Genomic DNA, 21,479 nt, shown 5'->3' on the forward strand with positions numbered 1-21,479 from the left:
AAAGCCTTCAACAACACATTCATTCAGTAGTTTGTTATAGTTTCATGTATCCACTCAGATTGTGGAACCTATTTCCCTGTAAGGGTGTGGGTGGTCATACAGACCCCAACATAATACATCATAATTATGGATTACATTTATTTCCCTTCTATGTGGGCATCTGTTTACTGCTGGCTTTTATTTTTGTTTTAATAAATACTGTTTGTCATTCATTTTATTCTTACTTTGTATTTGATGTTTTTCATTTTTCTATACCCTACTAAGGAAACTTGGCTTAATGGGCAATCTAAAGTGTAAGCTATAAACCAAGAAAAGAAATTTAGATTTGAAAGCTACAACTCCCAGAATCCCGCAGCCAGCATCTTATACCATTCTCAGAATAATTCTGGATGATTCTGAGAACCAAGGCTCCCAGAAATAACTTGTCCAAGGTCTTCTCTTACCTGTTGGGAACATTCATCAGCAGCCAGGAGGTGGCAGATTGAGAATATACAGTTAGGGTTTGAAGTTGTCAACAAACATTGTTCAAAGCATGACTCACACAATCGCCAACATTTCACAGATGGGACACATGTAGCCAAGCAATATCAGAGTGTGGTCAAAATGGCAAAAGTTATTAATGGGAATGAACAGACAAGGCAGCCCTTGTTCAGCCCTTTATTAAGGATGAAAAAGCCTCCTTCGCCTTATATTCAAGCCAAGGTTATTTATTATTTTACTCTGTTATTATTGTTTTTTTATTACATTTATTATTTTACTCTATTATTATTATTATTATTATTATTATTACATTTATATTATTTTACTCTATTTGTTATTATTATTACATTGAAATTGAGACATTTAAAAAGCAACAGAGAAAGTGGGACAATGGAGGGTTAATAGGAACTGTCGGTGTCCAATGGGAATATTTGGAAAGTATAGTATTGCAGAGGTTGAGCTACTTGGTCATATAATAAGACCTTGAAAGACTCAAATTTTTCTCTGTTTTAATATTTAAAAAACTTTATGGAGTGATAATTGAATCAAGGTTATGTTTGATTTCTCAAAAATAAAATGGTAGATAGGCACAAGAGATAACTCTGGTTTTAGGCTCCACAAGTTTATAATCTGTCCACCTCTCACCTGTAAGACCAGATGTTTTTAAGGCTCTTATTGTTATTTTTCTCTCATTCTCTCTCCAGATTTACATCATGTCTTCCTCCAAACTCCAAGATGCGGATGAGGTTTTTGGTAAGCTCTTTGTGACTTTTCTAAGCTGAAACTTGTTCAACCCTCCTACAGTCTTGACTGCAAGGGGAACACCTAATTATGGAGAAAAAAGAGGGTTTTTTTTTTGAGGGGGGCAGTAGCTTTTACTATCATTTTCTTCTAATCTTTGGAGTTGTATGTGGTGGGGAAAATATGCTTTATGTCAGTGCTTTCAAAGTCTGGTCACAATGGCTAAAGTTATTAATGAGGAAGAACATGAAAGCAAAGAGAAGCTGCAGCAGTTTGATGTTGGCCAAGCCTACTGGGAAAAACAAGATTCTGCCCCTCTTCTCCTCTCTTTCCAATAACTCACGGCCCTTCCACAGAGCAACATAACCCAGAATATCAAGGCAGATAATCTACAATTATATTATAGGAGCCCCTAGTGATGCAGTGGGTTAAACCACTGAGCTGCTGAACTTGCTGACTGAAAAGTTGGCGGTTCAAATTGGGGGAGCAAGGTGAGCTCCCACTGTCAGCCCCAGCTTCTGTCAACCTAGCAGTTCGAAAACATGCAAATATGAGTAGGTTAATAGGTATTGCTCCAGCAGGAAGGTAACAGCGGTCCATACAGTTATGCCAGCCACATGACCTTGGATATGTCTATGGACAACGCCGGCTCTTCAGCTTAGAAATGGAGATGAGCACCAACCCCCAGAGTCGGCACGACTAGAATTGTGGCTGGCCTTTTTCTCCAGACTTCCTTCCCAGAACTGGAGATGGCTACGGAATGAAATCAGGGGGAATATTCACTGCAACAGATCAGGCATATTGTACTGACTATGATAGAAACAAAGCTTCATACAGCAACATTGCAAATATGCATTGTGGTTGCACAGTATATATGGCCATTACTCACTTTGTGGTTCTAACTCGTCATTGAATGTGTTGTGCAATTCTGCATCGGGATTGCATAGTGCTGGCATAGCATAGCTCTGCATGTGGGTATTTCTGCTATGCTATGTTGCATTGCAGCCTATGGTTGGAATTCTGTTGATGAGATACCCATGTGTAAGCTAACATAGCAGCCTCTGAGGATGCCTTCTACAGATATGGGCGAAACATCAGAAGAGAAAGCTTCTGGAACATGGCCATACAGCCTGAAAGATTCACAGCAACCTATTAATGTATGTCCTTTGGATGTTGAGGAACAAGGGAAACACTGCCTCCTTGACCAATACCTATTTATCCAACTATCTCAGCAACTTCCAAGAACCAATGCTGACATGGCTGGGGATGGGGGAAGGAGAAGGGAGAGCACCAGTCTGTGACTCTATTTTAACAACTGGAAAAGAAAGCTGGGTTCACTCTTTTAGATCGGAGCTAGTCTCCAAAGATCTGGGAATTCACTTTTCAGTGTGGCTTTTTGATAAGGCTGGCTTGATGCCTGCTGGGCATTTTCCATTTCTCTGCTTTTGAACTCACAAGCCTGGCATTTGAGGACAAAGAGAATGAGGTTGGGACTGGATTTCAAATGGCCATTCAAGCTTGCATGCTGTTAGTGTCTAGAAAGATAATACAGTGTAAAGAAAAATTCAGAACTAAATAACCTTCCAAAAAGGGTGTGGAAGGGCTCCCTTTTTGGACTACAGCTCTCAAAAACCCCATAGAGCATGGCCAAGGACACTTTCCAAGTATCTGTGTTGAACCGTGGCCCAGCCGCGTTCTTTCTTTGTGTGATAGCCTCTCTTTCTTTGTAGTGCCTATAGACTTTCACCTTGGTCCAGTCTAGGGACATAGACATATGCCTTTTAAGAAATCAGACTGGTTGTTCATCCTGGCAAGAGTGATTTCCCCTGATTGACAATGGCTTTCCAAGATCTCAAACAACCAAGGACCTTCCTCATTTGTTGTTATTGTTTGACTTCCATTCATTTCCGACTTATGGCAGCCTGAAGCACTGGGTTTTCTTGGCAACATGGCTGAACCATCCAATGGATCTCCATGGATGAGTAATTGGAGTTTTACAAGTTCTTTAGCCTTCTTTGTGAAACTACAACTACCAGGATGTCATATTATTGATCCATAGCAGTTTAAAATGGATCTAACTACAGTGTTCTAAGGGCCCTTCCACACAGTCATATAACCCAGAATATCAGGGCAGAAAATCCCACGTTATCTGCTTTGAACTGGGTTATCCACACTGCCATATATTCCAGTTCAAAGCATATAATGTGGGATTTTGTTTAGCTGTGTGGAAGAGGCCTAAGTTGAATTACAACTTCCCAAAGTTCTTATTGTACTGACTAGAATGGATTGCAAGGACTGGATTCAGGGGTGACAAGAGACCTTCCCTTGCTTAAAAGGAATCCCTTTCAAACACTATCACTTAAACCCAAGGAGTTGAGTTTTCCTGGGATTTTCAAGGCAGTCTCCAAGTTAAATATTCACACATATGCACATGAACTGCTCACATCCTGGAAGAGAAACTATGCTGTTTGAAAAGCTCCACAATGCATACATGTTGGCTACCATAAGCAGAAATTTCCCGTGTTATGAGAATATTTCTCAGTATGTTTCAAATTCTCATTATGAAGTAACAACAGTTAGCCTCTGCATTTGTCATTTCCAAACCGGGTTGTGTTTACCTTGTATGTGTGCATGTGTATACACACAAACACTCACTCCCAACACTCCGGCTTTGCCTGCTGATATTTCATGCCTTCCGATATCGATGTGCCTTGCTTCCCACTCCCAGCGTGTCTGTGTAGTCAATTAAGCGGTGGCTGACTTTCAAAACCCAGGAGACACTCAGATATATGCCTGGCTATCCTGCCCCCCCCCCCACACACACACACTATTTGCATTCAGAAGATGCTGAGCTGATTCGAATTAACAATTCATGAGGTATGATTGTCTTCGACTGTTCTGTATGCAGGGAAGGTGCCGTTGCAACGATGCATGAGCACAGATCGCAAATGGTAGGGAAGATAGGACTAGTATGCAATTGTGGGGAGAAAGCAGAGCTCAGGTCGTGTGTACCAAGCAAGGAGATGGTATAATTAAATTGCTTCATCTCAGGACTGTAATCCATGCATGATGAAATCTTTGGGCCGTACTAAAGGCTGGCAGCCCTTTCTGTTTATTTTAATTGGTGAGGATGTGACTAATAACAGGGAGGAGACCATAATATGTATTGTGGCATTTGTACCCACATACCTCCTCTTTCTAGATGTTGTTGAAAGAGGTAATTAGTTACTACCTGTTTGAGCAATGTCCACCACACTCTGGTAGCCTTCAGGAACTGGAGCAATGCTTGCCCTTTCTTCACCTGCTATTAAATGGTAATACATATACTTCAGAGCTTTTCAGACATTGTGGGATTGTAGTTCCCATCATCCCAGGCCAATGTAGTCCATGATGGTGGGGTATCATGGGAATTGTAGTCCAACAACAGAACCACATATTTCATGGTGTTTCTCAAGTACATCTACGTGAGAAAATAAATTGCATGGATCTGAATGGGAAAAAATACATCTGTATGGAAGGCAGTAGTTGAGCCTACACTTAAGCGAGAGCACTTGTCAAAGAGATAACATGCTTCTCTGTTTCAGTACAAATAAGAGGGGAAGGGTAAAAATGTAGGCCAAGGTCCTGCATTGGGAATTGTACATGTGTCTTCCAACACAACCTTACCAAACCCACCTTATAAGCAGCACTGTTCCCCAAACATGGCCATTTTTGTGTTGACAACTCAAAGATATTATTGGGTTAGTCTTGAATGTCAGTATGTAAAGGGATGACCTAGAATCACATTTGAGACAGAAAAAGTTCAAGTGGTGTCAAACTGCATTAATTCTACAGTGCAAATGCACCCAGAGTCAGCCAATACTTCTGTTTTTACTTCGCATTCGCCTATGCGTTCTCAACCCACCAGAGTCTCCTGGAGAAAAACACGATAGATAATTATTATATTACAGGTTGAATATTAGTTATCCTGAGTAGACCTGTATCATTATTCTGTTAGAAGCACATGAATGTGCGAGAAGGATCCATTTGTGTCACAGCCAGTATTGGATGGTATCTGACTTGTAACAGTCGGTTCTTTTGACAGCCAATTTGCAGCGCATGTCAACGTTAGACAATATCAGATGGGGAGGGATAAACATTTCACAGTATGTTTTATGTGGCTTGCTGCCAAATTAGTAAATGTTGTATAAACTCATTTAATCCATCAAAACAGGCCAGTTTCAAAATCTGAAATGTTACACTTGTGATTCCAGGCATTCGTTTGCTAAATCTTTCCAATTTCCTGGTATAAAATATGATGAGGGATGTTTTATCTCCTTGCAGTCTAGTTAATCACCCAAAATTATTTTCACTCAAGCCTATAATTCTCACTTAGGGTACATTTATGCTGTAGAATTAATGCAGTTTGAGACCACTTTCATTGCCATGGCCCAATGTCATGGAGTCATGGGAGTTGCAATTTCACAAGGTCCTTAGCCTTCCCTGCCAAGGAATAATGGTGCTTCACCAAACTTCATCTCCCAGGATTCCATTGCATGAAGCTAAGGCAGTTAAAGTGGTGTCAAAGTGCAGTAATTCTACAGTGTAGATGCACTCTTCATTTAATCTTCAAAGGAACCAATGGGTTCTTCTAGCAATTTTCTTCCCATGAGAAAAAAACCTCTAAAATTTACAGTTTTCAAAGCAATCCGATACTTAATCAGCACAAAATGCGCATGTGATTCTTTTGCAGACAAAACAGCATTTCCCATGCTGTACAGAACTTACCATATGCAGGTTTTTGGTGTAGAATTAATGTTAAATTGTATTAGGTTTTTTGAAACTGAAATGGCATTTTTCTGTGCAGAAAATTCTGTTTGCTATGCAAATCATGTGCAATTTCTTCTGTGCAGGAAATATTATTTCTGCAGAGAAATATTTTTCTGTACAGAAAAAGGCTGTCCCATGCATAAATCAATCATATGTTAATTTGTGCAGAGTAAGTCCTAAACTGTAAAAATTCTCAACCAATAGGATTCCTTTCATCAGGGTTTGAATGGGATTTCTCTCCTCATTTAAAATTGTTAAAGTGAATTTCCTAAGACTATTGCTGACAGAGATTTAAGCTAAATATGCTGTATTTTGGATACCATTTGTATCTCCATCAAGAAAAAGTAGAATAATAATAAAAATAATAATTGTCCTGGTCATCACTGGAATTCCATCCTGGGGATATCTAGTGGACATTAAAATACACAAAGAACAGATTGAACATCACTTATATTGTGTGAAATTACCCCAGCTATGCTTATATGGTGGGTATGAAACAAAAATGAATTGCATGTTTAGACTTGGGTCCCATATGCAATATATTTCTCATTTTGTGAGTACAGTAGACTCTCAGGGCCCTTCCACACAGCCATATAACCCAGAATATCAAGGCAGAAAATCCCACAATATCTGCTTTGAACTGGGTTATCTGAGTCCATATTGCTATGTATTCCAGTTCAAAGCAGATAATCTGGGATTTTATTCAGTTGTGTGGAAGGAGCCTTAGTTAACAGGAACTCGAGTAACCAGAACTCTTAAGCAACTTGCAAAATATCCAGAGGAATAATGCTAAAAATAAAAATAACACCAATAGTTAGTGGAAATATACACTTGAGTTAAGTTTTTTTCTTTGATTTAATTTTCTTTTAATTACTGTATTTCAATATTAATATCAAATCAACACAGAGTTTATGGTAAGGTATAGTATGGAGTATAGCATTAGATAGGTCTATTTTAATAGTATCTTCCAAGCAACCGGAAACTACATTTGTCCGATGTTTTTCATGGGTGGTGCTGGTAAATGAGAGTCTACTGTGCATGCAAATAGAGGTATTCCAAAATCTGGAAAAATCCAGTATGCTTCTGGTCCCAAGCATTTCAGATAAGGGATGCTCAACCTGTAGCATATGATTGCTTATTACCTGGACAGATTTTGCTTTGTATTTGTATGGCAGGCCATTGGCCATGCACATAGAACAATTATTCACTGGCATTCTATTTGGGGGCCCAAATATACAACAGGCAATTGATATTTACACTGCATTGAACTCGTGTAGGATCCCATCTAGGGACCACATCCTTTTGATAGAGGGCATGGAAAGAACAAACACATCTATGCAGTTACTTTTGACAGAGGGACAGGCATTTGTTGGGTGGATTCACAGACTATTCATGTGTCCTTTTTCTATTTTAATTGCATTTACCCCCAGTGTAGCCTAGTTGTCATGGGAGGTCGTTCTGGATCTTGGTTTTGAAAGGGTAATGGGGATGATGGGTGTTCCTCTCTTCTCTGAACACTTTCTCTGTGTCTCCTCCCTTTCTGACCCTTCATTCCACTACCCCTTCCCCTGTGTCCACACTCTGGGCATCTCATTTTAAACGTTTCTCCTCCCCGCCTACCACTTTTACGTTGCCTCTGTCACTTGGCAACCTTCTTTATGCCTCTTGTTGCTCTGCCTTCCACGCTGCCTCGTGCAATTCGGCTTCTCCTTCTTTGTGCCATCTTCTGCCTTAATCTCTTTCTCTCATGCGCTCTTCCTTTCTTGCCTGCTTCTTCTCTGCTCCCCCACCCCTTCTGTCCCCACGGCCACCCTTCCCGTTTCTCTCTTTCACTCCCAGATTTTAATGATGTGATTCCAGAGACCCAGAGGCTGGACAGCAGCTTGCAGAAGGCCCGAGCCCAGCTTTCCGCCAAGGGCAGGCGGCAGCGCCCTTCCCGGTCCCGTTTGAGAGACAGCGTCAGCTCCACAGAAGGCGATGAGATCCCAGAGAAGAAGGTCAGTCATGAAATGGAGATGTCCTCTCACTTCCTATGATTTTGGGTACATCTACACTGTAAACAGTGGTTCTCAACCTGTGGATCTGCAGATGTTTTGGTCTTCAACTCCCAGAAATCCTAACAGCTGGTAAACTGGCTGGGATTTCTGGGAGATTGTGGGCCAAAACACCTGGGGATCCACAGTTTGAGAACCACCGCTTTACCTGCCATGGTTCAATGCCATGGAATCCTCAGCTTAGTAGATTGCTGAGGTGCCAGCATTCTTTGGCAGAGAACTACAACTCTCATGTTGCCCTACATTTGAGCCATGACAATTCAAATAGGGTCAAACTGCATTCGTTCTTCAGTGTAGATCCAACTTTCGTGCCTGTATAGTGATTTGGGTGTTGGTCTGTGATTCTGGAGACCAGGATTCAATTCCCTACTTGGCAATAGAAACCTTGAGTGACCTTGGGCAAGTCACACTGTCTCAGCCCCAGAAACCTCTTGGACAGATTCATCACAAGTTGGTCTCTTCCAACACTATGAATCTATTATTCTACTTGAAGGCACACAAGAACATATGTACTTCTGTTTCGAGGTACAAGAAGAAGCTGAAGACATTCCAGGCCACTTACTTTGGAAATGTTCCTTTTTTTGAACTGTGTTTCCCCGAATCTTGTACTAAGAGGTATCCTGGTTGGGTCATCAAAAAAAAATCCAAGATCTGAGTCAAAGTGCTTGCTTCTCATGCATTTTAGCTAATTCTTATACACTGTGTACACAACTCAGCTCCAAGGCCGGTCCCACCATGTGGTTGGATAGGCAGACATTAGAGTTACAGTAGAGTCTCACTTATCCAACATAAACGGGCTGGCAGAATGTTGGATAAGTGAATATGTTGGATAATAAGGAGGGATCAAGGAAAAGTCTATTAAACATCAATTTATGTTATGATTTTACAAATTTGAGCGTTGGATTATGACTCTGGGTGGCCTAAGGCAAGTCATACTCTCTCAACCTAAGAAGAAGACAAAGGCAACCTCTCTGTCAACAAATCTTGCCAAGAAAGCCTCGTGATAGGTTTGGCAATGTGATAATCCCATTTCATAGCACTTCTAATGCTGGGGTGTGTGTTAGTTAGTAGCAGCAGGATTGTAAAAGACTAATATCTCTCAGTGAAGACAGTGAAAACTTTGCTCACTGTTGTAGCTGTTTTTAATTCATTTTTGGGTACTGAATTTGGAAAATGTCATAAAAAAGTATCAGACGTCACAAGTATTTTCACAAATGTCATGACAAATGTCAGTGCTAATTTCATTCAGTCACATCTCATCAACTCAAAAGAATTAAAAATATCAAGCATGTTCTGGAAAAACCGCAAGTGATGGAGGTAGTTTTTGAATTTAGTGTGCCAAATGCCTATAAAACCAGCATACATTAATAAAATCTTTTTGTGACTTTCAATTTTTCAGGCCTATGAATTGTCACTGGCAGGACTTCCTGCTGCTTTCACAATTAAATTGGCTGCAGTCCATGAAAGTGAATGCAATAATAAATGTATTAGCCATTAAGACTCCATAGGATTCTGTGGGCTGAGTTGTATTGGTATGCCAACGGTAGTAGACCCAGTGAATCAATGAGATTTGCAAATGTGATGACTCACCACTCACCTACTGATTCAACTGCTCTACCTTTGTTGAAAATGCCAACAGAATCCAACCCCTTATTGGTTTCCCTGGGGTGCAATCAGCTTTCTTTTCTTTTTGCTGTAAGCGCTTACTTTCTTAATTACTTAGGATGATGTTGATATATACCTTGAAGGAATAGTACAAATCATGGATGCAAAGACAGAGAGATCACGACTAAGACAAGTCACTTTTATATCTAAGGCAAAGCAGCAAATGATCCCCTTTCTCAAAGTTAAGGCACATCGCACTCAAAACTGATCAAATCGTTTTAGGATTTGGGGGCACAACAACCCACAAGTGCTACCCCTCCTCTTGGCAGTAAAGCTTCTAATAGAATAATAACAAAGAAATACAGCTAAGGTCTCAGTGGTTCTCAACCTGTAGGTCCCTAGGTGTTTTGGCCTACAATTCCCAGAAATCCCAGTCAGTTTACCAGCTGTTAGGATTTCTGGGAGTTGAAGGCCAAAATATCTGGGGACCCACATATTGAGAACCACTGATCTAGCTGGAGCTAGATGACAAGCTTCCATTCACTTAACCAGAATATCATTGTAGTGTATTGATTCAGGGGTGATTTGCTGCTTAAATGTGCTCTGGGAAAGCTGCCTTGAAGCTTCGCCTGTCCCAAAGTAATTTTACAAGAGGTGATTTCCCGAGGAAGCCTTTCCACAGTGCATTTAGCATCAAGGATTCCTCAGAAAGCCAGCCATTGTGGGTAGCATCAGCTTCCTCTGTCAATAGAGGAGTTTCTTGGCTTCCCACCACCCCCTGCAGCTACATCCTTTTTAATTCTGCTGCCAGTATACCTACAGCCTATTCCAGTATAGTTAAAAATAGCCAATAAGATCACAGCTTATGTGTCTCCTGATGAGGCTCCCTGGTTTGTATCAATGTACAGTACGACCCCCATATCGGCAGGGAATACAACACTGAATGTGCTGCGGAAACTGAAAAACATGGATGGTAGTGAACCCTACTGAAATGAACAGCCAGACACAAGTTACCATAGAGTCTTGATGAATAAAATTCTTAGAAAGGTAACCACCCTAGGAATTTGCTGGGCCCTTCAGTGAGGAGCTATGGTAGAGCTTTCCAAACATTTCATTTTGGTGACACATTTTTTTTAGATATGCATCATTTCATGACACAGTAATTCAGTTTTACTGGAGAACTGGAAGTTAAACCTTCCCCTTATATAAGATACGGATATATAAATGCACTGTAATAATAAAACGTATGGGGACACAATATATCTCATGAAATCCTTTCATTTATATTTTTAAAATTATTTATTAATTTATTTACAACATTTATATTTTGTTCTCACCCTGAAGGGGACTCAGGGCAGATCACAGAACACATATATGGTAAACATTCAATGCCTTCATACAGACAAGACAGACAACAGATAGAGGTATTTATAGGCATTTCCCTTCTTCGATGTCCTGGAGGTTGTACTGAATATTGACCACAGGGGGTGCTGTTGCTCTATCCTCCATGTCGAAGAGCTCATGATCACAGACTTCCTTCTTTCTTTCATCGCCAGAAATTTATGGTATTTCCTTTTTATGGTGCCATAAAATACCTCCCTGCTTAAGCAGTACCTAATTTATCTACTCACAGCTGTTTTCGAACTGCTTAGGTGGACAGTGAGCTGGGCTGAAGGTCGGGTGCTCACCCCGACCTTCACATGATTTATTGCTTAGTTCACATAGACTCAGAGGTTTCTTGTTCCATTTGTGCATTACACCTACACACTACAGCAAACACACTACAGTAGAGTCTCACTAATCCAAGCTAAACGGGCCGGCAGAAGCTTGGATAAGCGAATATCTTGGATTATAAGGACTGATCAAGGAAAAGCCTATTAAACATCAAATTAGGTTATGATTTTACAAATTAAGCACCAAAACTTCATGTTATACAACAAATTTGACAGAAAAAGCAGTTCAATACGCAGTAATGTTATGTTGTAATTACTGTATTTACGAATTTAGCACCAAAATATCACGATATATTGGAAACATTGACTACAAAAATGGCTTGGATTATCCAGAGGCTTGGACAAGCGAGGCTTGGATTAGTGAGACTCTACTGTAACGTGTCTCAACACACCATTCGGAAAGCTTTTCTTTATGGTAACTTCTGGCCGAAGCATACAATAAAACCCCTGGAGGACCTAAAAAAGTCTTAGGTCATATTTTGTCAGATGCAAGTTGTTAAAATTGGAGGTACTATCAGATATAGAGTCATATATGTCAGCTGATAAACTTAGAAAAAGTAATGTGACTTCTGGGAAGGAAGGTCCACAAGGGTACATATTGAAAGCTCTGTTTTGGTCAGGATAACTTTGCCAGCTGGAGGCTTTTCTATCTGTTCTTTGCTTTTCCTTCCAGGGGGGTGATACCTGTGGAAGCCCACTCCATCGCCTGAGGTCCCCTCTTCATGGCTCCCTCCAAGCCTCTTCACCCCTCTCAGGTTCCTCACCCTTCACTCGCACTCCAGAGTTCTCGTTCGACACCTCAACGGCCCGGAGGTCATTGGAGCAAGACGAGCAGCCGTCCTCGCCTCTCATCCGTTACCGACCCCTGACCAACACCTCCTCCCAGGAAGCATTGGGTAGCACCCCCACCAGCTCCTCCCCTAAGTCCTGCCCCAGCTCAGACAGCTCGCCCATCTATGCACGCAGAGAGAGGCACAGTGAAGGTAGTTGCCAACTCAAGGCTCCTGGGAGTAGTATGAGAAAGCATATGCCTTGTCACCCCAAGCTGGGATATTGCTGGATATTCCTCTCAAGCAGTCCTGGAAGATGCTTGATGCACTGAGGTGGACTTCAGAGCTTGATAACATCACTTTTTTTGGACAACAACGCCCCCAACCCCTCCGCCAGAATTGGGGGCATCGTAGTAGCTTTTGCAATCTCTGGTTAACACCACATAAAAACATGGTGACTCCCAGTGACATGAGTAGCTAAACCTTTTGTCACCATTTCTTGTCACCATTTTGAGAGAGATTGCCAAGGAAAACAGGGTTGTTTGGCCTCTCTTGGGCACACATTACCAATGTGAATAAATAATAATGATGATGATAAACATTAACATCAACAATAATAAATTATTCGTTGTCTGTCTCTCCCTGTGGCCCAAGGCAAGGTACAACATGATTAAAACAGACTGTCAAATACATTACTATTAAAATGCATATATCAAAATGTACACAACAAAGACAGACACCAATAAATTCATGGTTAAAATTGACTGGGTAGGCCTGCTGGAAGAGATAGGTCTTCAGTTGTATCTTTAATTCTAACAGCAATAGTGGTTGAATCTCTTCTGGCAGGTCGTCCCACAGTCTAGGGGCAGCTAATGAAAAGATCCTAGAAGGGAATTGATCTCACGCCACAAGCATTTACTCCTGTTTTAGATATAATGCTGGCTTTCTCCAACCCTCCAACCATTCAGCCTCCCTTCCTTTTCCAGACGACAGCCGAGACACGAGTCCACCAGAGCCTGCAAGCCCCACCATTGGGCTTGACAAGAAAACACGGCGGAAGTTCTTGGACTTAGGGTGAGTCACAGAAGCTGGTTGTTGCAAATTCAGAAATAAGTTGTAGGTGACAGAGGTTCATCTTTGCATTATCCTGGGACCCCTTCCCATATCTCCAAGCTGCACCCAGTTCTTTCTTGTCCTCCTTACCATCTTGTTCATCCTGCATAGGGTCACCCTCAGAAGAGCATCTTCTGGGAAAAGCAGGAAGGAGAAAGGGGGAAATCGTCTCTCCATGGGCAACAGGTAAGCAGTTTGAATTTCTGTGGCTCCTCCTTCCAAGTAACTTTTTGCTGAATTCTGAGATTTTATTTGGCATTTTCAAATGGGCACGCCCTGCACCAGGAACGTCTACTGTGAAAGTAGTGAAGGGGCAAGCTAATGAAAGTCCTTGGGGAAGCTCAGCAGATGGCATTGACTAATTCCTGGGACCTGAATGTTTGTTACTTGAAACTGCCTTTTTACCAGGTCAGACTATTTGTCCATTAGCTCAGCATTGTCTACTTTCATTTGACAGTGTTTCTTTAGGGTATTTGGCAGAGATCTTTCACATCATTTCTTATCTGATCCTTTAAAGCAGAAGTGGATAAGTGTGGCTCATGGACTGGTTTTGTGGCCCTAGGGCTCCCACCAGTAATTTCTTTCCCTGCAAAGATACATGAGAGACACTTTTTGTAAAGCTTTGGCCATCCCTGAACCATATTAATCCCAGGGGAGAGATATTTTCTAGAATAGACAGTTAACAGCAAGTCATTTCCAATCACTTCCAGTTGCCAAATATTTTTTTCTTTCACCAAAATACTCCCCATGCCCTTACAGTTTAAAGTGGGCAATATTTTACAGGTCTATGTGACCTGTCACAGATCATCCCGTCTCATCAGCACTGCCACTACCACCTAAACTAGAAATGACTGGAAGTTATTTGAAACTGGTGGCTATGAATTGTCTTGGGTTTTATTCCAAACTTTTAAAAGAGCTATTCAAGTCATGAATCTTATCTCCTTGCAACATTTTCAGCATTTGGATGGCTCCTTAACACCAGAACCAGCAACTGCTACTTCTGGAAGACCACATGTGTGTGTGAGAGAGTGAACTTTAATATAGCTCAAAAGCAAAATGTTTTGGCTTCTCTCCTTCAGTTGCTAAAACAAGGCCACCATATTTTTATCTGCATTCTTCTGAGATCCAGGACAAACTTGGAAGAAGTGCTTTAGGCCTGCTTTTTAATCATATCTGGATTATGAGTCACTTTGGGCCTCATAGTGACAGAAAGATGGGACGTTAATTGGTTTGTTGTTGTCAACAGTTCAAATATTTATAGCTCAGCCTAGACATTTGGGTGGTTTGCAATAAAATTCATGGATCGTTTCTGGTCATTTTTCCCAACTGAGTCATTCTTCTTACACTTCAAGCAGCTGCTTTTTTCCTGTATACCTTCAGGTCATTTCTAATTTATGGTGCCCCTAAGGTGAACCTGAGTCAGTGTGATGCAGTGGTTTGTGAGTTGGACTATGACTCTGGAGACCAGAGTTTGAATCCATTCAGCCATGGAAACTCGCTGGACAGCCCTGGGCAAGTCACTCTTTCAGACTCAGAAGAAACCAAAGATAAACATCTCTGAACAAATCTTGTTCAGGAAACCCCGTAATAGTTTCACCATAAGGTTGCTATAAGTCAGGATTACTTGAAGGCACACAACAACAGCAAAAGTGAACCTGTCATAGAGTTTTCTTGGCAAGATTTCTTCAAAAGGGGCTTTGCCACTCCCTTCTGAAGACAAGAGAGTGTGACTTGCCCAGGATCACTCAATGGGTTTCTGTGGCTGAATGAGGATATGAACCCTGATTTCCCAGAGTCCTCGTCCAGCATGCAAACCAGTACAGTAGATTGGGGAAATTGCTTGCTAAGTGCTTTCTGCTTGTTTTTTGTTGCCCCCCTATAGGGAGCTGATGGAGGGCTCCAGCCGTTCCTCTGTCTCGCCCTTCATGCCTTTCTCCTGGTTCACAGACAGTGGGAAAGGTTCTGCCTCCTCGGGCAGCACAGCTTCACCCAGCTCTTCCCCCAAGAACGAGGCCTTCAGCCGCAAGAAATCTGCCTCACAGGTTACAAATCCATCTTGTGTGGTTACAAATCTCTCAGCTGGGGAATGGTCCAGCAGATTTTCCTTCTACACTATTCAATCCTTATACTGTAAAATTCACAGGAGTTGTAGTTTGTAATAAGATATAGAACTGGGAAACGATGAAGTAGGCTGGATAGAAACACTGTATTTTTCTACATTCACCCTAAAGTGAAATATATGCATGACTGTATTACAAATGATAGAAAACTTGCTGTCACCATATCTCTCATGATACCTACTTTGGATATAATTTCTACATGTCAAAATGCTTACTGTCACAATGCCAGGACTCTGCCAGTACGGAGACCGAGGTGAACCAAAACAAACTCCCAGCTTGTGTCAAACAGTTTAATTAAAGCAGCACTTTGACTGTTTTCATAGTCCAAATACAAAACATAAATATAGCACTCAGCCACAGAATATAAAACAAAGACTGATAGCAAACGCTGATGCAAGTTCAAGAGAACACCGTAGTCAAAAGGTCCAATCTAGTAGTCAAACACTGAGAGTTCAATTTAAAGTCCAAGGATCAAGAGTCTATACTATAGTCAATAGTCAGCCCAGAGATTCAAGGTTCCAGGGTTCCAAAATTTCAGGAGACATTTCAGGATACCAAAAATCCACAAACTTGGGGGGGGGGGGGGGGGACCAGCAGCATCCACAGCCAAAATAGAATAAAAGATCAGTCTCCATGCTAGCTCCTGATAACCAGTTAAACCCAGCTGCATCCAATCTCTTGCATGTCTCGACCCTTAATTGCTTTCACCTGCATATTCTTACTTACAGATTACTCTGCCCTTTAGAACTAGGACTGACATTAACCCCTTCCACCACCAACCACCATCAACTGTGGAACATGATACGTGACACTTACATGCTTTCCACCCATCTCATAAAGTCTCTTGTAAATGTTCATTCATGTGCAACTATGTGCATTTCTCTGTCTCTCTCCTGTACCTTCGTTTGCTTCCTCCTACCATAAAGTGCACCTCTGCAGCTACATAATAAATAAATAAATAAATAAAAATTGCATTTATACTCTGCTCTATCTCCTGGGGGGGGGGGGGCTCATGGCGGATTCCCACATACAAAAGACAAACATTCAATGCCTCCAGGAAACAAACAAATAACAACATATTAATCCTGCATGAGCCCACATATGAGTACAACATTAGAACCTAACATCAATAAATCAAACAAAACATAATCAAACAAAATTATATGACTTAAAATCTAAACATAAAACATCCACAATTAATTTATGAGGGCCAACTAAGGTTCATAAAGTTGATTGTGTGGCCAGAGATGGTAGCTGGGTTAACATAAAATGATAGAGCCCAAATACAGTAATAATTTTCAAAGCAGAGGTCAGGTAGTGATCTCTCATTATCTATTCCTTCTCCTCTCCGTATGCTAGTGAGCAAAAATGAGTGAGTATTCAGTTGTTCTTTTTAAGGAGAGCAGGGAGGGGGGGGGCATCTTTATTTCTTTAGGAAGGGAGTTCCAGAGGTGGGGAGGAATCATGGGGAAGGTGCTCTCCCTCGTTCCCACCAGCCGTACTTGAGATGGGGGTGGGAACGAGAGCAGAGCATCCTCCATTGACCGCAGTGCCCGAGCTGGTTTGTAAGAGGAGATGCAATCGGTCAAATAGCCTGGACCTGAGCCATTTAGAGCTTTAAAGGTAATGACCAGCACTTTGTATTTAGCCCAGAAGCAGACCGGCAGCCAGTGGAGCTGCCATAACATGAGAGTGGATCTCTCCCCATATGGAGCCCAAGTTAGTAATCTGGCTGCCGATCCCTGAACTAGTTGGAGCTTCCAAACTATTTTCAAAGGCCGCCCCACGTAGAGAGTGTTGCAATAGTCCAAACAGAATGCGACTGAGGTGTGAACCAACATGGCCAGATCTGACTTTTCAAGGTATGGCTGCAGCAGGCACACAAGTTTTAGTTGTGCGAAGGCACTCCTGGCCACCGCCAAGACCTGGGACCCCCATTTCTGTTTTCACATCCAAGTGCCCCCCCCCAGTTAATTTGGTAGCTCTAAGGGGTGTAGCCTGGGTTGGGGGGGTGCATTTTCCCCAGTAAATATTCTGGCCCCCTATAAAATTTTCTTTTCCTGATTCCTGGAAACCTCCAAGAGCAGCTTTTGAATAGCTTGAAGGAATAACTTGCAGGATGGATGATAGCTAGATGAACAGACAGACTGGCAGATCTCCAGCCATTTGTGGCTTGAATTCAGTGTAGGGAAGAGTCCAGATTAAATTTTGTAAGTCTGGGCAATTTTCTGCTCTCCGACCCACATAAGCTGCTCACTATTGCCTTAGAGCCCTTTCACACAGCTATAGAACCCAGAATATCAAGACAGAAAATCCCAGGATATCTGCTTTGAACTGGAATATATGGCAGTGTGGACTCAGATAACCCAGTTCAAAGCAGATATTGTGCAATTTTCTGCCTTGATATTCTGGGTTATTTGGCTGTGTGGAAGTGCCTCTAAACCCCAGCCTTCTCCCTCTTCTGTGTCTCTTACCTACCCATTACATCTAGCTTCTGGAGAGTAGGAAACATAAAAAAATGCCCTTTAGAGATCACCAGCTGCCTGTAGGCTACCTGTCTGGTGCTATTTTAAGGCCCTGCTGCTCTCAGCAATGTGAGGTAATGATGAGAGTAGGAAAGTTGCCAAATTGGGGAATCGTCTTTGATTCCTGCAGATCATGCCCCTCTTAAAATGGAAAGAAGCAATGCGGCCCTTTCCACACAGCTGTATAAAATCTACATTGAACTGGATTATATGGTGGTGTGGACTCAGATAACCCAGGGTTTTTTTTTCTTTCCGTGTCAGGAGCGACTTGAGAAACTGCAAGTCGCTTCTGGTGTGAGAGAATTGGCCATCTGCAAGGATGTTGCTCAGGGGACGCCTTGATGTTTTGATGTTTTGACCATCCTTGTGGGAGGCTTCTCTCATGTCCTCACGTGGAGCTGGAGCTGATGGAGGGAGCTCATTCACACTCTTCCTGGGTTAGGTTCGAACCAGTAACCTTCAGGTCAGCAACTCAACGTTCATCAGTCCTGCCAGCACAAGGGTTTAACCCACTGTGCTACCGGGGGCTCCTAGACAACCCAGTTCAAAGCAGATATTGTGGATTATCTGCCTTGATATTTTGGGTTATATGGCTGTATGGAAGGGCCCCCAGTCTCTCCCAGCCTTGCCATTTGGTCATCTTCATTCTCATACCTTCCAACCTTTCACAGATTTTGTGTGACCAAGCAACACCAGAGTGTAGTAGTTGAGAGGAGAAAAGTTATTAATGAGGAAGAGCACTTATGTTAAGAGAGGCTGCTTTTGTCTGAGAGCCCTTCCACATAGCCATATAACCCAGAATATCAAGGCAGATAATGCACAATATCTGCTTTGAACTGGGTTATCTGAGTCCAGGCCGCCAATGTGGATTTTATACATCTGTGTGGAAGGGGCCCAAGTCTAGTGGGAAGAGCAGGACTCCATTGTTTCTTTTCCTCTTTTCCCTGCTGCTGAACTACTATTGCACTTTGAACTTGGTTAGTAGCAATTGAGGTAAACTATGGACAAAGGGGGAATGGGTCAAAAGAAAATGGGTCATTTTAAATGTTCTTGAAAGAGTTGGACAGCAGAGGATTAATTAGGATTGTCCCTGCCAAACTGTTGAAATTGGATAGTATGCATCCTAGCATTATGTGTGCATGTTTTAAAAAATAATCTTCCTTGATCTTTGACAGGAATCCACCTTGAGCGATGACTCCACTCCTCCCAGTAGTAGTCCGAAGACTCTGAGTACTGCTCCACCTGAGGCCAAGTATTCCTATCCCTACCACACACTGTCACAGTCATCTGATGAAGTAAGTTCCCTGGCTAAAAAAAAGACACATCTGGGTTCACCTGTGTAGACCTGCAAGGATCTTTCTCCAGTTGCATTTTATGCTCAGCGAGGACTCGAAATGTTTCTTATGTGGAATACATTTTTGATAGAGCTTGGAAGACTTTGTCTTTTTGGACAGCGGTTCTTTTGAGAGGTGGTGGGGGGGGGATTCTGAGAATTATAGGCAAAAATATAACTTTTGAATATCGACACAACCTACCTGCTGTTTTCAGGGTTCAGTCTTAACCAATGCTTAGTAGTTGGCTCTTGTGGATTCATAGTAAAGGGATGAAATGATCTGATCATATGCAGGGAACATCCTTTTAGAAATGAGTGACCATGATTTATTTAATTAAAGTATCTTCTTTTCTGATGTCCAGGCATATTAGAAGTCACATTTTCTAACTACAAAAATAGACAAGTTTGAAACATTTACTCCCTTAATATGTAATTGAATAAGATATTACAGATATTACTGAACCTACCTGGACACAGCATATTATTTGAGAACACAGAAATGCTGGGCCACTCTAACAACCACCATGTCAGACTACACAGAGAAGCCATTGAAATCCACAAGTATGTGGACAATTTCAACAGAAAGGAGGAAAGCATGAAAATGAACAAAATCTGGCTACCAGTATTGAAAAACTCTAAAATCAGGACAGTAAATAAAGAACAACACTCTGAAAACAGGGGAATTCCAGACAGAAAACAATCAGGGCCAGATAATAACCTCCCAATAAAGGATTCCTCCAACAGGAAGCAGCCAGTCCTTGAAGCTGCAAGGCTATTCAATGCTAATCAAGGTGACTAATTACAACATTCACACTTGCCTCAAACAGACAAGAGTTCTTTCTCCCACCCTGGACACTCCACAGACATATAAACTCGACTTGCCTGATTTCCAACAGACCTCACAATCTCTGAGGATAGCTGCCATAGATGTGGGCAAAACGTCAGGAGAGAATGCTTCTGGAACACGGCCATACAGCCCGGAAAACTCACAGCAACCTAGTGATTCTGGCCATGAAAGCCTTCGACAACACGTTACAGATAAACATTATCAGTTGCTTAGAATAAATTAAAGGCATGCATAGAATTGTAATTTAAACACCCTAGTTTTGACAGGAATAATCTTTTACTATGGCTGTGTCTACATTGTAGAATTAATGCAGTTTGACACTACTTAAACTTGCATGACTGAATCATATGGAAGTTGGCAGTTTGGTGAGCCGACAGCACTCTTTTGCAGAAAAGGCTAAGGCCTTGTAAAAATACTCTAATGATGTCACAACATTGAGCCATGGCAGTTAAAGTGGAGTCAAACTGTATTAATTCTACAATATAGGTACACCTATAGTCACATATGGAGAGTCTGATCCATATCAAGTTTCTGTGTGTTTACTTGCAAGCTGGCCATGGGAAAGTTGTTTAGTTATCCAGTTGAGGGATTTCTGGCAATTGGACCCCATAAAATAATTTCCCCAAGTTCTACTTGCTGGTTAAAAAGAAAATTTCAATTGTGTCTTACACATTCTCATGGGGTTTAAATGCCTCCCTCCTAATATTCATACCGTTTGCCTTTTGGAGAACACAAGAACAGTCTGTAAAATCATATTCTTTTGTACTCTCTACTTACCGCTACTCCCACAACTCCATAATCCCCCCTGAAGTTCCTGGATGAGCCTTTGAGTACAGCTTCAACCTGGAGCAGCCAGAAAGTGGGCCAGTGGCTGGAGAGCTTGAACTTGGAGCAGTACATGGCCGAGTTTGCTGCTCAGGAGGTGGATGGCCAGCAGTTGCTACTCTTGGATGGGACCAAGCTAAAGGTAAGGCAGGATCAGGGAAGCGGTGAAATCTCCATGCTCTCCACAGACCATTGTTGTGGTTGTGTGCCTTCAAGTTGTCTCCCTTACAGAGTCCTTAAGATAAGGTCTTACAGAGACCTTAAGATAAAACCTATCAAAGGAGCTTCTGGGGCTGAGAATGTGTGACTTGCCCAGGGTCACCTAGTGGGTTTTTGTGGCTGAGTGGAAATTTGATCCCTGTTCTCTAGAGTCATAGTCCATCACTCAAGCCACAATGTCATCTTGGCTGCTTGGCCAATTACTATGAGGTCACATCTTCTCCAGCTTCTGGAGCCTGAAGAGGTGAACATTTATTATATTACTCATGATGCATTTAGCTCTGATGTGACAAGAGCCTTGCTGA

General features: G+C 41.9%; 1 protein-coding gene across 1 annotated transcript in view; it reads left to right on the top strand.

Moving 5' to 3' along the window:
• ppp1r9b (protein phosphatase 1 regulatory subunit 9B) overlaps nucleotides 1-21,479 on the top strand; it is a 127,768-nt gene that overhangs the window by 103,897 nt on the left and 2,392 nt on the right. Inside the window, exons 11-18 of the mRNA XM_062957162.1 lie at nucleotides 1,185-1,233; nucleotides 7,870-8,027; nucleotides 12,096-12,405; nucleotides 13,179-13,266; nucleotides 13,417-13,491; nucleotides 15,188-15,347; nucleotides 19,126-19,245; nucleotides 20,942-21,097. Coding sequence (XP_062813232.1) covers nucleotides 1,185-1,233; nucleotides 7,870-8,027; nucleotides 12,096-12,405; nucleotides 13,179-13,266; nucleotides 13,417-13,491; nucleotides 15,188-15,347; nucleotides 19,126-19,245; nucleotides 20,942-21,097 — 1,116 coding nt within the window. The remainder of the gene's footprint in view (nucleotides 1-1,184; nucleotides 1,234-7,869; nucleotides 8,028-12,095; nucleotides 12,406-13,178; nucleotides 13,267-13,416; nucleotides 13,492-15,187; nucleotides 15,348-19,125; nucleotides 19,246-20,941; nucleotides 21,098-21,479) is intronic.

This window comes from Anolis carolinensis, chromosome 6 (genome assembly GCF_035594765.1).
Source record: "Anolis carolinensis isolate JA03-04 chromosome 6, rAnoCar3.1.pri, whole genome shotgun sequence".
Lineage (NCBI taxonomy): Eukaryota > Metazoa > Chordata > Lepidosauria > Squamata > Dactyloidae > Anolis > Anolis carolinensis.